We start from the raw sequence: 15,647 nt of genomic DNA on the forward strand, positions 1-15,647 counted from the left end.
ACCAGGAAGACGCGATCTTTCTAATTCATCTCAAGTTTCCGTTCGGCGGATGTTCCCGCTTTCTCCCAGCGGAGAGACGGACATCTTCCGTCTATTCACACGGAACTTGATTTTTCACAGCCTCCGAGATAATCAAATCTCGTCTTTAATCTTTCTCTCATCGCCACTCCCTCAATAACCAAAACTCCCCCATAAAACTTTTTTTTTATAATCTAAATTAACCCCCCCGTGATAAATATATATATATTAAATACGACAACTTTTAAAAAATATTTTTTAAATTTTGTATATATGTTGGTATATATGACACAAGTATATTTTCACTACCCAACCTCTCCGATATCAACGTCCCATTCCCTACTCATATTCTAACTTTTCTGTGCCCACCTGCAATAAACGCATGCATTCAAAATCTTACGTAAATATCTAGTTATAAATGGTGTCAAGTTGTAAATATGTTATATATCGATATGTGTAGTGTACTAACTTGTATTTAGTACTAACAGTCATGTGTAAATTTATCAAAAACTCGACACTGGCTAGAACACACCAGTAAGGACGGAAACGAGCCAATAAATAAAGAAGAAAAAGAAGTAAAACTAAAAATCATAGATTAAATTCGTTTATAAATTTGTGGTAATTTCCCAAACTTCAAAGGAGCGTCTTGTGAGTGGCGAAGATTTGTTGGAATCAGTTTGAATTCTGATAAGCAATTCAATTACAAAAATGCCTTCCGCTGCGAATGGCGAGGTGGAAAAGCATGCCTTCATACCGGTTGAAAATTCCCCAATCCGTCGTGTGGTTGAGATACTGCAGGCCAAAATAGCTTGCTTGGAGAAACAGAGAGTAAGTTTTCTTTGCGTGTGATCAATGCGTAATAAGATATTATAAGAGCATTTTTTTGTCGGCACTGGTGTACTCTTTTGAAGTTTATAAAAGGATGTTGTTTTCTCGTATTTTTTGTCTTTAATTTGTTTTATATTCCTCAATTTTCTTAACTGTCATTACTTTAGTTTGCGCCGCCATCTTTGACATGTGCTTTATTGGTTACAATAATCAAAAAACACTGTTTTCGTTTCGGTTTACATTACATTAAATTGCGTGCTCTGTATTTTTTTCCCACTTTTTCAAACGCCTATTATATCAATATAAGTGGCAGTCATTATGCAATATGCTGATGTTTATCAAGCGTAGGGTACTACAAAACATTTATTGTTAATGAGTCATTGATTGTGGACGTCTCTTGGTTCTTCATAGTGAATAATTTAGTAATCACAATTTACGGTAAATTTAAAATCACACTTTGAATTGAAAAACATCGATCATAAATTGATGTTTTTGTAATGTTCTTGCAAACATTTTTGTCCTTTAATTTAGTATACCTTTGCTTGACCTTATAGTATTGGTATCCCGTTTAGTGATATTTTAAATTATAAATACTTATGTTTGTATTTATTCAAAGAAAAAAAAACGTATTTGCACTACAGTTCAGACAATATAAGAAGGTACTTTTGGCAGATTACAATAGTGTTGTGGCAGTCTTTTTTTCTTTCGATTTTCCATATCGGTTTTAAATAACTTTCCATCAGATGGGTTTAAATAAAAACATGTTTTCATGACTAAATAGCTTAAAACACAATAGTTCAACGTCAAAATGATTGTCGATTAATTGTATCGCGAACTCCTTAAAATGAACATGCACAACATAATTCAATATAAAGTCGATATTGTCGATCGATAGTGAAGTTTTCTGGTGGTACGTCACTGTTGCGGCGACTCAACAATAAAGTACGGCATTTGTTTCTTACACTTAACCGTCCAAAGTCTCTTCTTAAGCTGATTGTAGAATAGTAAAATATGTCCAGAAAAAAAATGCAGGTCACGTTCCATGTAAATAATTATTATTTCCAACAGTTGCATTTCAGTGCTTGAGAAACAAAATATGTAATTATCAAATGTGTTAAATATGCCCTTTATCAATTGAAATCCACTACTATAAAAGTATCCGCTATCCGCATTAATTATAAAAAGGACACTTTATAACTAAGCTGTGAATTTCACCTGATAATCTTCAAAACCAGTCAGAGACGGGTCATTAACCCTGTAAATACTTGGACTTCCAAATTTACTCGGAAGAATTCGTAGAAATGTATGTTGAAACATACACAGAATATCTGAAAGTTACAAAGTACATTTGTATATAGTTGTCCTAATATTCGCAAGCATGTTTTCCTTCCATTTTCCCTTGTCGATTTAATATGGCTGATATCTTGTTAAAATCTCTCAACATGTGGTAAACAGCAGATACGATGGGCCCAAACTAGAGGTGGTAAAAATAATTGTAACTGCTGTTTTAAAACAGTTACCCTTCCGAAACGCTTAGCGCGAAAAATTCAATGCCCCGCCGCACTCTGTACCGCCCTAAGTTCAAATCTTTATCCATAATACCTACCTACTCGTATTGTGATCTCCCAAGGAAGAAGTACATACACATATACGCATGAAATCTCACTGGTCTGTCTCCACTCCACCCCACACCTGCGCAGTCCCGTGACCTTGTCTATCCTTATTCCATATCTTAAAATTCGAAATTTTAAACAGCACAAAATCGTTAGTCGGTATCATTATTTATTTATTTATATACACAGCACGTAGTGCCTTTTACCTTACAAAGATACATATTATATTTTTAAAAATTAAACACTTCAATATAATGTGAAAATCATAAAAATCAAATTGAAAAGTATTACATAAATACTATAACACAGCAGTTTCGAATAAAGAACCTCAAATCATACAATTGTTGCCCAAAATCAGATTTATCCATTACATAAAAATGCATGATCATTAAAGCAATATTTTTAAAAGCGGGTACAAAAATTAGAATTTCCAAAAATTAAATATGAGAGGCGATTATAATTGAAATATGGTAATTTGGTAGTAAAACATAAAATTACAAAAAAAACAAAGGGTGACAAATTCTGATGGCATTTAGAAGGCAAAATTACATAAGAATCAGCGATAACGGTTCATGTAACAAAATCATTGTCCATCACTTTTATCTAATAAATTTATGAGTTATAAATATAAACCTTAATGAAATATAAACCGTAATGAACAAGATTATTTTAATACATTTTATTATTTGGTTGGAGGAAATTGCCACATTATGACAAATGTAAAATAAATTTATAATTTTTTATTTTGCGAAATTATTTTTTTCAATTTTATTTATTTGTTTAACATGTTTAACAAATTACATTCTTTTTACATAATAAATACATAAGGCGAAAGTACGCAAAGAAAACAAAACGAATACCACATCAAAAAAGAGGAAATGTTTTGTGCTTGGTGTAGAATGATTGTAATACGAGAAATATGCTCTATATTTTATGAATTGCTTTGTTTCAGAGTAAGCTGTCTTCAGGTAAAGATGTCAAATCCGTAAAAGATGGCTCTGAACAAAAAGGAGGATCGGCCAAAGCTGAAGAGATTAGCCAGATGTTGGAGTTTGTGTGGGACTTGTGTAAGCAGGCCATGGGAATAGCAGTTCTATCTGAAAATGAAGCTAAGAAGCAAGCCCGGAAGGTGTGCAATTCTCATATGTCAATTTGTTAATCAACCTCTGGCACATACATTATTGCAGTTAAACATGTTAAACTCGCAAGGCCAAGACTGCAAAAAAATCCTTAATGATTTTAATTAAATTTTGACCATAATAAAATGTTTTTTTTAATGTATTTATCTGTGGATCTGCTCTGGTGATATTTTTAAAAACTTAAATATTGTCATCTATATCGATATTATAATGGGTATTAATTAATTTATAAATAGATAAACAAACAAAGATATGCTTGCATAAATAATCTAAAATTAATTTTAATTTCTCAGAGATCACGCAAAACTTTGACCGCAATCTATTCCAACAAAAGGGTTTGTCCAAGTAATTGCAAGCGATGATTTCCCTGTATTGGAACTGCATGTACTTTCCATCATTACCGTTTTACTCCAATTGCAGTGTATCTAGATTATTATTGTTACATGGAAGGATGGTTTTCTTGCATGTGATGAGTCTTATGGTGCAAATCCGGGAACAATGAAACATTGCAATGTAGAACTACAAAAAACAATGTTTTACGTGTTATCTGCCAGGAGTTGAACCCAGGACCTCAAACATGGTAGGCAAACGTGGCAACCACCGCACTACGAGGCGGAGTTATGTTTCTCCACTCGATTTCCTTTTTCAAAATACTCATCTAGGGCTCTGGTTCTATTTCACACACTGAAATCGTATTCTTCATCCCCTCAGACAAATATTGTGTATCATTTTATGTTATTGAATTATTTTCATGTTAGAAAGTCCTATTTTTCAGCGAATTTTAAAACTTTTCCATTTACTCAATTATTGCAATTCGATCCGAGACATTATCATTTACATATGAAATACAACTTGTTTGATAGGTTACGGAGTTAAATAATTGAATATGTCTGTAAATATTGGCTAAAAACAAAACTTTCAGTATTCCATTGACAATTTATCTATTTATGAATACAACGATTACATTATATTCCAGGAGAGTGCGTTACGAAAGAGTCAGGATACGCAACTTGTACGAGATGTTCTCATGGTTTTGGACTGTTTGGAACAATTAAACGACCCGACGGCCCGAGCTGACTTCTTGTCTGGTTCTTGCGGAGCTTCCCAACTAACTCCAGCAGATCTTAAGGCCCTCGATGACTTGTAAGCTCTTCTCTGATGAAAAATATTATTTAATATTTTTCATGTATTTGAAATTCAATATAAAATACATTTTGTTCAGGTACCCAGAAGTCGCTCCAAAACACTGCCCAGAAGAAGGATTGCCCTCTTTCGAAGTTCAAACAATGAATGCTGCTAAACATTTGGTTGCTATAATTGATGGAAGTCCCAAGGAAGTGATTGGAACCACATACGCTCACCTGAAGGATGTTGTTACTAGTGTACACGAGTGTGGATACTTGGACCATCCTCGGGTGTTCCGAGTGGAGGAGGTGGAAGAGGAAGAGATACCCGAGGTTCGCGAGGAAGGACCCCCCGAGATGGAGTACACCGTTCCGACTGTCCCTCCTGCCACCTCTCCCCTTCCATCCCTGGCACCCCCGCCGCCTGCCCCGCAAGCCGTGCCCGCTCCCACCTTCCCCCTGCTACCTCCCAACCCCCCACCTGTCACGCTGCAGCAGATAGAGCATGCCTACTTTGCCCAGCAATATGGCCACCGACAGAAACCTCCTATTCAAGAAGTATTTGGCCCACAGAGCTTTATTTTTCTCCAGGAATCTGAAATTGACCCAACTGAGATTGCCCGACCTCCGAGCCCTGGGTCCATCTCTCCTGTTCCTATTCCGTCTCAAACCTTTACAAACCAGAACTTCGCCATTCCCGCCCAGCAACATTTTGTTCCCGAACTTGCCGCTAACTCTCAGCCTCCGTCTGGTAACTCTCCGCAGCCGAACCACTATCAGCCAGTTATACCTGAAGTCTCTCCTCCACACTTAGCCGGCTTTCCTTCGGCTAACCCCCCTCCCCCCATCCCTATGCCCCCCTCTTACCCGTCACAGTCTTCCCCCACCCAGCAACGCCTGCCCTCCCCCTTCCATCACCCTGTCCAGGCCAACTTCCAGCCTCCTCCGGAAGCTCCGGTGGATGTCCACGACCCGGAGCCCGAATACAGCGCATGGAACGAGTCCCCCGCAGAAGACACTCAAGATCAAGATCGACTGGAAATTAACGAGTGGAATCCCGCTCCCGTGGATGCAGAACCTGAAGAAGGGCAATATACATCTGACAAGTTCCGTCCACGAGGTCGTGGGAGATCTAACTTCCGCGCTCGTGGGGGGGGATACCAAAACGGGGGGCGACCGGGCTCCTACTACAGGAGCGGGGATAGCTACCAAAGCAGGGAGACTAATGGCAATGGGGGCAGTTATAATGACAACTACCGCGAAGGTCGATACGAGAATTCTTCGGGAGGGTACCAACAGGGAGGCTACAAGGGGTCTCGAGGGGGCAGTGGAGCGCGGGGCGGGCGCGGCGGGGAGGGGGCAGCGCCGCGGGGGGGGCGAGGACGCGGAACAGCTGGCCGCGCGCGAGCGCACTACCCACGGAAGCCCGCACAGCCGGATACTAAGCAATATGTCCACTGACCGGCTTCTGGGATGGCCTCCTCTTCTTGTCCTCGAACATTCAGTATATTTGAAGCTTGACTTATGTTGTAGCGCTTGTAAGTTGACAGTAATCAGAGCGTAGCCTGTCGAGTGTTACGTTCTTTAGCCTCTAACAATGCGCGCTGGCCTTGTGAAATTATAATATTTTCTTCATATTTGAAACACGCCCCTCCTAGCAAGTTGATACCTCCGTGAGGTAAATTATATTAACAGATGTGATTTACAAATAGTGACTCTTTGAGCTTGTTGTTCCACATCTGTTAATGATTTATTTAAGGGCAATTTGCATTAATTATATCAATATGAAAAAGATCTAAAAGTTAATTTAATATACCTATTACATTATATATTATAAATAATAATTATAGATATGTTATTTTTAAATGTATGTAAATTCTAGCTTGTATTATACAATATCTGTAAATTGAATAACATTTTTGCTAACAGGTTGACTGCCGATCCCGCGCTTGTGCATGATGGGGGTAGTGCGTGGGGCGCCGATCCCACATTTACGCACTACAACAGTGTTATTTCTATTTGTCAATTTTCCACCGGCAACTGTTGTGGCTAGTTGTTTATTCATTGGCACTTCGGTTGAACGTTGTATGTGTTACCGTAATAAAATATTTTTTTTAAAGCATTAACGGACATCATTGAAGCGATTTTGCGGGGAAAAAAAATCAGCACCCACCACTCACCTTCGAGCGGTAGTCAACCTGTTAAAAAACATTTTTCCTTTTTTTTAAAAAACAGTGCCCACAATGACTTGCATTCAGGTAAATAAAACGTAAATAATTTTTTACACTATATACCTACATAATACTATCCTTATTTTTTAAATATTTATTTCGAGACTCCTGTAAAATAATCGGTTACAGTTTTATTAATATATATCATATTATTTATTTACGATGTTTGCAATTAAAAAAGGTTAAGTACATCAAAATTTAAATAAATAAAATTCTTTAAAAATTATTCTTTACAAGACAGTGCTTTTGTTGCAACGCTATATCTTGATTTGAGAAACATTAGGGGTATATTCAATTTTTCAAACTTGTGGTTTTGTAAACACTAAGATCGTATATAACTGTACAACTTTATATTTTAAAAAGACTAAACATTCCTGGATCAAACAAGACAGAATGATTTATAAAACCAACCATTTGAAATAGTTGACATAGATGCCGACACCTTTCCAATCAATATATCGTGGGTATACTGGCAAAAAGCTTTGACTCTCAAATCTCTGTTTTGAGAAATCAAGCATTTAGGTTTTGTTCCAATTTTACTCTTTTATACCTTATTTAAATATAGTGAGATGTTTAGTGCTCATTTAAGAACATGTTTTTGATTTTTCCGTTTCTTAATTTTATATTAAGTTATTTAAAGCTTTCAGCCTGAATAAAATACCCGGTATACGACTTAACCTTAAATTTATTTTTAAAACTACAGGTATAAGAAATTTAATATGACTTAGTGTATTTCGCCAGTTTGTAGAACGTTAAAAACTTTACAAAACTGCATCACTAAGTAAAATCCGCATATTTTCGAGTTAACGTTTTTTGCCAGTATACCCACGATATTAGGAAGCAACAGAACTGAAACAACCATTATAGATTATCGGAAAAAAATTAACTAACCCAAAGTATTTTGCATATTCTTGTATTTGAGTGATAAACCAAGATCGATCATTATTTAGGAGTGCCAATGTATTACAATGCATATTTTTTTTGTACTTGCGAACTTTCATTAAAATAACTATGTATTCATATAGTTACACATAAAAACACGATTTAGAAAGTTTCCTTTAAAAAATAAATCAATGATATGGTTTATTTTTATTCAACTAAAATTTGGTTTTGATAAATTTTATCTGTTTACGAGAATCACAGGAAACCAGTGCAGAAAAAACCTTAATATTTTTTTTTCCTTTGTCAATTCTTTTGTATGTATTTTGGCTGCTATTAGAACAATTGTCATTTTGCTCAATTTACCAACTTCGAATCCCATGATAATATAATACTAAACATCAAATAACTTGTAATGTTAAGTGATAAAGATATGTATCGACACATTTTGAGTTAAGCGTGGTATTAGAAATCAAATTGGTTCAAAAAAATTGAGTTGCATTTTTTCTTCGTATTTTCAATCATGGTCAATTAAAAAGTTTTTAATGTATTAACGTAATTATTTTATCCGCACCTATGACACTGTCGGTACCTACTCCAATATGCGATGGGAAGATAGTCATTCTTATGCTTCAGGACCGAAATATTATTGTGTAAAAAGTGTATATGAACATTTAAATGTTACAATTGCATGTATTATTTTGATTTTAAGGCTTCTCTTTGAAACAAATCATTCTTTGCTCTTTTTTCAATAACAGAAGTCTGTTGTTATTTCATGGGATGATTCTAAAACGAATTTCTGTATTCCGTATACTAGTTTTTTTGTAAAAAAATACTACTAAATTTTTTACAAAACATTAACGAGCATTATTACAGGTTCATTAAATAAATAGATATTAAAAATATATCAATAAAACAGATACACATTTTTAATCTATTGTTTTACTAAATTCATCCAGATTTAACCAAATAAAAGAAATCATTTTCCCTCTGATAACACATCTACCTGTATCCCCTCATCCTATGCCTATCAGTGAAGCAGTAAGGGTGCTGATATATTTCTGTTGAAATGTATAAAGAAACATAACTACTAAAACTGACTTTTCCCTAATTTGGGCTAATCAGGCTAGAAAAATAGTTCACCCTACAATAACAGACACATTTGGGGCACTGAGAGCCATAGGAGCTTAAGTGACATTAATTTAATCAGAGTATGTAGTTAGATGCAAAAAATCTCATGTTTTAAGCCATATTTAAGATCAAATATTAAAGCTGGAAGCTAATTAAACAAAAAATGTGTCAGGGTAAATAAATGTTTCACAAAAAAAATATCCCAAAGAAACATCATCATTCCTTGTCCGCTCCCTAGTTGGAGCATATGGTATCCACAAAGAGCCTCCATGCATCTCTATCAGCTGCCAGCTCCCAAGTCAGGTCCGCGTCCCATAGTTCTGACGTACACTTCAACGAACAGCGGACATCCAGGATGTCAAGAACCTGGTGCCTTGTAAAGTAGGCAAGCGTGGTTAAGGCTCTCAGGAGGCATCTGCAATACATGGCCAAGCCGACCGGATCTCCTCCGCTCGGTGACAGTTGTCACCGAAGTATGCTGCGTCCGTTCTCTTATTACTTCATTTCTTACAAAGTTCAACCACAGCACACTGAAGATTCTTCTGAGACACCTATTCTTAAAACTCGATATTTTACTGTTTTGCGCCCTAGTGGGGTGCCACGATTCGCATCCGTAGAAGAGAATAGGTGATGGAGGCGTCATATAGGCGGCATTTGGTTTTCACTGAGTAAATATCAGATCTCCAGACAGACTTCATTCTGTTGAATGTGGCCCCTGCTTCTCCTAGTTCTTTTTAAAAGCTGCCATTTTCTGTAACATATACCGGGTATTTAAAACTCTCCACCCTTTCGATGATTTGGTTTGACAGTCAGGGGATTTTGAGCATCAAGGCACGAAGTGTTACACAGTACATGGGTTTTTGCAATATTGATTTTTAAACCCATGCATGTGGAGTACCTATTTAGCTTATCTATAGTGACCTGAAGACCCTCGACTGAATTGTCAGTTATAACCGCATCATCGGCATACTCTAGGTTGCAGAGTTTTTGGGAGGAGGAGATGGATATTCCTCGATCTAGTGAAATTGACTTTCTTAGGATTAACTCAATAAGGGTTATAAAAACCAAAGAAACACAACTGATAAATTCGTATGAGCTGTCAGTTTACATAATTTATTTCTTTTCCATTTCCGTAGTCTAAGGTCATTTTATATAAAAAGTAAAAGATGCTTTGAAGCCATTTTGCCAAAAACTGTTTAAATGTCGCAGCCCTGGCTTTCAACCCCTCGTTTTTTATATTCATTATAAAATAACCTCACCGTTTATATCTTCCTCAAAAAATCTATAAGCGCTCCCAGCATCCAGCCCGTTCTCAGTGGGAGAAAGAAACTGGCCAATTACTGCAGTATGCTGCAGAAATATGTTTCTCCATACAAAATGTATGCGTGTCTGTTTTGGCATTACTCATTTTTACAAGGAAACAAAGCGGATGTTGCCGGTCACGTGACATTTTTGTTGCAATATTATCCCTTATATGAATGTCATTGTATTTTTAAAAGTTTATTCCCATTTTGTAAAAGAAAAACAATTTTTGTGCATATGATGGAGAGTGACGTCTTAAAATAATATTTTTATTTTATTTTTAATTAGTTAATATTTTCAGTATAAAATGCGAATTACAAAATAAATATATGGTGTTTTCAATCAGTGCTACACAAAAAGGAGTTATAAATATAATTATTTTATTATATGTACTTATTTTTTATCATTTTTTTTACTTTTGCATACATGTACGGTATTGAAATAAAGGAGAATATAACTACATATTTCGCAAAGTTATTAATTGTTCAAATTGGTGGATAATAATTATTTGGATTAAAAATAAGTAGGTATTCCGTCTTCTGTTGTCAGCATGTGAAGCGGAGAGATGAAGTTGTTTTCACACAAAACCATAGAAAAATAAGCCATGAACATACTTTATTACTTATATGTATGTATGTACATGCAGGGACAAATTATGAAAAAAATTATAGCTTACCTATAAAAAAGTCACCGTTCGCCACTGGTATGTATTGCATGTCTTTTTCACTTAGTGAGTTTCTTAATCATATTTCTGCGATCCAGTATAGCAGTAATGGTTGAGCATTAATCTACATCTTCCGGAAGGACACGGCTCTGGATGATATATTTTTAAGCACACACAGTTTTCTTTAATAAAACACAATTATATAAAATAATTTTTAATATCAATATCGAAAAATAACTTATACAAATTCATTAGCTGCAAAATAATTTTATTTAAACATCGTTTTTAACAATATTGCAAAAAAATTACACGCAGACTCCATAATGACTAATAATTGTCCTATCAACTGTCCGAAGTGATGTTTTATATTGAGATTTTTTCTTAAATGGATACCAAGTAAATTAAAAGATAGGGTAGCAGGAATGGTCTCCTGTTAACAAATGGTGTCATTTAATTTATTTTTTTATTCTGAGTATATTTTTATAATGTTCATTGTGGCAACATTATTTCAGCTTTAAAAATATCTTAAAAAATTATTTTTTTTCAAAGTATGTATTAAATCATTTTTTAGATACCCGTATTTAAAGCTGTGCAATAGATACTGAAGAATCTGAATAGACAGGTAAGTAAGGGCAAACATGGACAAAACAAATCATATTAAATAAATGTTTGGTAATTATGTCATACTTTTGTTTTTTTATTGCTGCATGAGTGTGTTTTTTTTTTTACATAATATCACAATAATTGTCTTTTACCAATACATATACATAAATCCTGCAACCCTACACCTAAATATTTAACTTAAAATTAAAATATTTATATTCAAATTATTATGAGATGTTTAAAATATGGTAGTATAATTGTAATAATGGTACCTATGGAAATACAATGATTTTTTCTGGGTTACAGTCTTTTCTCATGTTTCAGGTTGCATTACAGAGTCCATCGTCAGGGTTGATGCTACTTGGGTGGTTATATATTATCATTATGTACTTTGTTGTTTGTACCGTGTCACAGCCATTGCCATATGCAGCTTGTTAATCTGAAATCTGCATCGTTCCACAGCTTATCTGAGTAATTTCAGTCTTATCTTGTCGTTTCATAGATTAACCTGCGCATAACGACTGTGGAACGGTACAAATCCCAAGTACCATAACGTTGCATATATATCCACACAAATAACACCAAAACTGACGATGGACGCTATAATGCAATCCTAAATATCACCAAAGAGGCATAATAACCTAGAAAAATTCATTGCGCATCTAAGCAGCCGTGAAAATCTACAAAATTTAAGGGACTGGAAATCATAATTTGATCAGTACAACAAAAGACAAACACAAAAAATAATACAAGTTTAAAAAATATTAAGTGAATTATTGTCCAATAAAATAATACTGTTGAAACATTTTAATTTAACTATTCAATGTAGATAGGTACATAGTCCGTTGAATTGTATTATTATAACAGATCATTTTTACACAAGTTATAAAACATAAATATTATAAACTTTAATAATATTACAGTGAAAATAAAAGCAAAACTTTTCATTGTTTTATTCTACACAGTAATATCCAATGGATTTACAGTAATTATTTACATTGTTGCCAATACACTGGCCTTATAACATGTTGACATGCAATTTTGGAAGTTGTCAATTGTGTGTAGGTATTGCACGTTATAAGTTGGTTTATTCAAACCATCCTTTACTATTATTTGAGCATACATATATATTTATATTATGCTTTCATTTTATAAACCTCTGGCATCAATGTCATCAAGCTGTAATATGTCTTAAATACCTTCAATTTCGATAATGCGAACAAACAATATGTGGGCATGCTTGGATTGATCATTTCATTTCTGTAAAATAATTCAATTTTGCAATTTTTTTTAATGAATAACCAAGAACTGGCCTGTATATTAGAGTATAGGAGTATATTATATTCATTACTAAATATCAAGATAAACCTAGATAAATATAATACGATGTATTTGGGTGCTAACACAAGTTATGTCCGTTTTTTCCAAATCAAGAGGACACAACAACAAATTAGTTAATAATTCATAGCATCTTCCACGGTACACTGCGCAAATATCGTGAGCACCTTTGGCAGCTTTATTCCCTCGATTGAACGCGAACAGAAAGTATCGAAAATGCTCACTTTCGTCTACTTGAAATTTGTAATCGAATAAAATATGTAACGTAAAATAATATGCAATCCCAATAACTTGTAGAGCAGAAAATTTTCTTTCAAATGACATTTAACCTAACCATTTTGTTTTACTTTTGGTGATCATTTTTAAACTTGAAAAAAAAACAGAAAACTTATGTTAACACCTAATACATTAGTTGCAAAAATGCTGTTTTAGCTGTGGTTTCAAAACTAACAGTAATTTATTTTTGAATTGCGTAAAATTATGTTGTCATAATATGCTTTAATAATTTTTGATAATATTCATGATTAGTGACAGACAACTTATAATTCAGCTACTCATTTTTAATTATTTCTATAGTTGCATGAGATACTGCACAAAATTGTATTAATATTGGTAATATATATTATGTATATTGAAAGGCCTTTTTAGAACACTCGCTTTCTACTTATTCTGAGTTGATCACATGTAGGTATAAAAACTTTATATTATCTATATACAATTAGGTATATGTAAGGGCAACAATAAGGTATAGCTAACGCCATGTAAGCTGAGGCGAACTAACATGAGGAAAAATGTTGGTATTAGTGTATTTGGATAGGCTTCCGAAGGGTACGAAAGTGTGTCATAGCGAGGCACCGACTCATTGGACTTGAACATCCAGGTTCAATATTAGAATGTCATGTAGGGTGTTCATTTAATTAATGTTTTTTTGTTTCATTTACTAGGAGATACAATAACATATTAAACAAACAAAAAAACTAACGGTTATGAGACGGTAACTTGAATTCCGGTGCCAAGTCTTGGTAAATATACGAGGTATTTTTCACTTAAAGCACTAAAATGTATGCATTTCAAATACACCATAAAAAAAAATAATTGTTTTAAAAACATTTGTCATTAAATAATGTTTCAAAAGACAATTAACTGTTTGAACGCCAAACTAGCAGGATACAAAATTTACCCCAACTGCCAAGCATTTTGCATGAGCGCATTGATTTTTTAACCTTTTTTTGCGATTGTAATTTTTATGTGAAAATGGAATATAATTACAGATGAATTGCAAGTCTTGATTGGCCTCTAGATAAGCTGTATATTTATGTGATTTTAATTCTCCGATAACATCTTTATAGTATTATAGCATGAAATTCTTAGAATAACTAAAATTTTGTACTTTGTCTTAGAAAAAACTAATAAAAAGACTGCATCACAAAACTGTGCATTTTTAAAAATGAAAATCATTGTGGGATATACAGGCTACCAAAAAGGTAGTAAAACAGTATGGTATTTTATACATATATGGGATAAAATGGGGACCTTCTTTAGTCTGCGGTGTTCATTTTAAAGTTTGAAAAGATCGTAATTTTGTTCGATCATATCATGTATTGTATATTTCTAAAATCTTTATAAAATTTGCTATCTTCTTCTTCCAAGTTGGTCCCTCAGTGCTGAGGACCGTGACCACCACGAACACTTCTCACCAGCCTGCTCTAATCCAGTCTGTTCTCAGTTCGACTCCGCAAATGTCACCTGCATAGCCTCTCTTATTTGGTCAGTCCATCTAGCTGGTATTCTATCCCGGCTTCTTCTACCTTCAAATCGGCCAGACAGTATTACCTTTTCTAAGTTGTCTAACTCACATCTTACAATATATACAAAAAAAATACAGTATCCTCAGACACACCACTGATAAGACTGGTTGTAATGTGGAGCTCTTCTAGCATTAATGCATTCATCCTTCTGTCTGTCCAAAGCACAAACAGCAGCCTTCTCCAACACTACATCTCAAATGCATTGATCCTCTCCCTCTTGTAGACACGCATTATTCATGTTTCAGCCCCATACAGGAAAACGGAGAATACCATGGCTTCCATCAACCTCTTTTTTGTATATATTTGCTCTAAACTGTGATTAAATTTTCTATAAACTGACATAAACAACGTATAACTGTTAAATACTTTTTACAAAGAAGCCTACATTGAATTTATTCTACAAACTGTCACTTTTTTAAAATAAAACTATCGAAATACTGATAATGGTGGTGATTTTATTACTAGAATATATCCCTAAACACAATCAATATTGAATAAATACTTTATCATTATTTTTCTGAAAAAACACCTTTAGAATCGTGATCCGTTGCATGGGGTTTTCGGCACTGTTACGACTGACGCCAATGATGTTGTTCAATGACTGGTATTAGTTTGATTATTAAAAAAATAGCAATAAAAGAAATTGACAGCTGAGATCTACACTTTGGCATTCGAGCGGTTAAAGCTAAATGTAATTATGATCATGCCTATAAACTAAAAAGTGGGAATCACCAGGATAAATCATGTGACCAGTTTTAGAATATAATTACAGACAAAAACTATATATCATCATCATTCCCTTTCCACACATCGCAATGTAACTTGATTGTTTTTTTACTACATGAAGGTTAGATGGTCAGTCTTGCGCTCCTTGTGCCAGTCCAGTGACTACGAAATATTCTAATATAAAAACACCTTCTATAATAAATTTTTCATGTCAGCCAGGTCGTGAATCGTACCAGAGACCTC

The 15,647-nt window shown here is 34.4% G+C and overlaps 1 protein-coding gene across 1 annotated transcript; it reads left to right on the forward strand.

The window, feature by feature from the left end:
• Nucleotides 1–635: 635 nt before the first annotated feature.
• Capr (Cell cycle associated protein caprin family member) lies at nt 636–6,333 on the forward strand. Its single transcript, XM_088237062.1, has 4 exons — nt 636–846; nt 3,412–3,588; nt 4,575–4,741; nt 4,821–6,333. The coding sequence occupies exons 1-4, from the start codon at nt 727–729 to the stop codon at nt 6,181–6,183; spliced, it is 1,827 nt and encodes a 608-aa protein (XP_088093188.1). The 5' UTR covers nt 636–726; the 3' UTR covers nt 6,184–6,333.
• The last annotated feature ends 9,314 nt before the right edge of the window (nt 6,334–15,647 follow it).

This window comes from Micrasema longulum, unplaced genomic scaffold, assembly GCF_059751315.1.
Source record: "Micrasema longulum isolate JH-2025_06_02 unplaced genomic scaffold, ASM5975131v1 h1tg001642l, whole genome shotgun sequence".
NCBI lineage: Eukaryota > Metazoa > Arthropoda > Insecta > Trichoptera > Brachycentridae > Micrasema > Micrasema longulum.

Excerpts from the sequence above, each read along its gene's own strand:
- Capr (XM_088237062.1), top strand. The coding sequence starts at position 727 with ATGCCTTCCGCTGCGAATGGCGAGGTGGAAAAGCATGCCTTCATACCG. Across the intron at positions 847-3,411 it reads CTTGCTTGGAGAAACAGAGA|AGTAAGCTGTCTTCAGGTAA; the intron begins GTAAGTTTTCTT and ends GCTTTGTTTCAG. Across the intron at positions 3,589-4,574 it reads CTAAGAAGCAAGCCCGGAAG|GAGAGTGCGTTACGAAAGAG; the intron begins GTGTGCAATTCT and ends ATTATATTCCAG.